This window comes from Dendrobium catenatum, unplaced genomic scaffold (genome assembly GCF_001605985.2).
Source record: "Dendrobium catenatum unplaced genomic scaffold, ASM160598v2 original_scaffold_283378, whole genome shotgun sequence".
Lineage (NCBI taxonomy): Eukaryota > Viridiplantae > Streptophyta > Magnoliopsida > Asparagales > Orchidaceae > Dendrobium > Dendrobium catenatum.
This window is the reverse complement of record NW_021601768.1, coordinates 3080-3953: the sequence shown is the minus strand read 5'-3', so window position 1 is coordinate 3953 and position 874 is coordinate 3080. Positions and strand designations below refer to the sequence as shown.

General features: G+C 38.1%; 1 protein-coding gene across 1 annotated transcript; it reads right to left on the bottom strand.

The window, feature by feature from the left end:
• Nucleotides 1–124: 124 nt before the first annotated feature.
• Nucleotides 125–465, bottom strand: LOC110111968 (the record flags this gene model as incomplete). The annotated part of the gene is made up of 1 exon (XM_020844039.1): nt 125–465. A coding segment is annotated over exon 1 (341 nt), but the record flags the coding sequence as incomplete, so codon positions are not given.
• Between the last annotated feature and the right edge of the window lie 409 nt (nt 466–874).

The following is an 874-nucleotide window of genomic DNA, read 5'->3' as shown; positions in this document are numbered from 1 at the left end:
GCATATAAAAGATGAGAGATCCTTGGACCTCTAGAAGTCACTTGAATGACCCCTTTGCTCAATAACACTAGACAACAACTAAGAGCACAAAATGAATAAGTATGGTGATAGAGGGCAGCCTTGCCTGAATCCACAGTGAGCATCAATCCACTTAGTATACTTTCCATTCATACTAATTGAAAATCTGGCATTAACCATGCATTCCATAAGAAGCCTAGAAAATGCAGAAGGGAAACCATACCAATAGAGAATCTGGTTCAGTGTTGGCCAACCGATGCTGTCATAGGCCTGCTCCATGTCAAGCTTCATAGCCATCAAACCTTGCTTATTCTTAGACACTTTGAATTTATTAAAAATCTCTTCCGCCAACAAACAATTCTCAGATATTGATCTACGTGGGATGAAGGCTACCTGCTCCCCAGAAATCATCCTAGGCAAACACATCTTCAGCCTATTAACCAACATTGTAGCCATAATTTTATATGTGCTTTGACAAAGCCTGATAGGCCTGTAGTTAGATAGTATTATCGGGTTTATTATTTTAGGAATTAAGACAATAGTCGTGTCTTTCCATTCCTTATGCATCACTCCACAATTTAAAAACTTCTTGATTACATTCAAGTAGTCTTACTCACTAAGTTCCAATAACATTTGAAAAAGGAGGAAGTCACCCCATCAAGACGTGACTTGTTATTCCCCTACTGAAAAATAGAAATTATGCATTCCTCCAAATGGAAATCTGCATTCAATACATCAGCACCAAATGCATCCAGCTTCAGACTATCAACTGGATCTGGCCAACCAGTCAATTCACAATTTCTGAATTCCCATTTTTTTTCAAAGAAATGTAAGAAGACTTGCTCTATCTAATCCT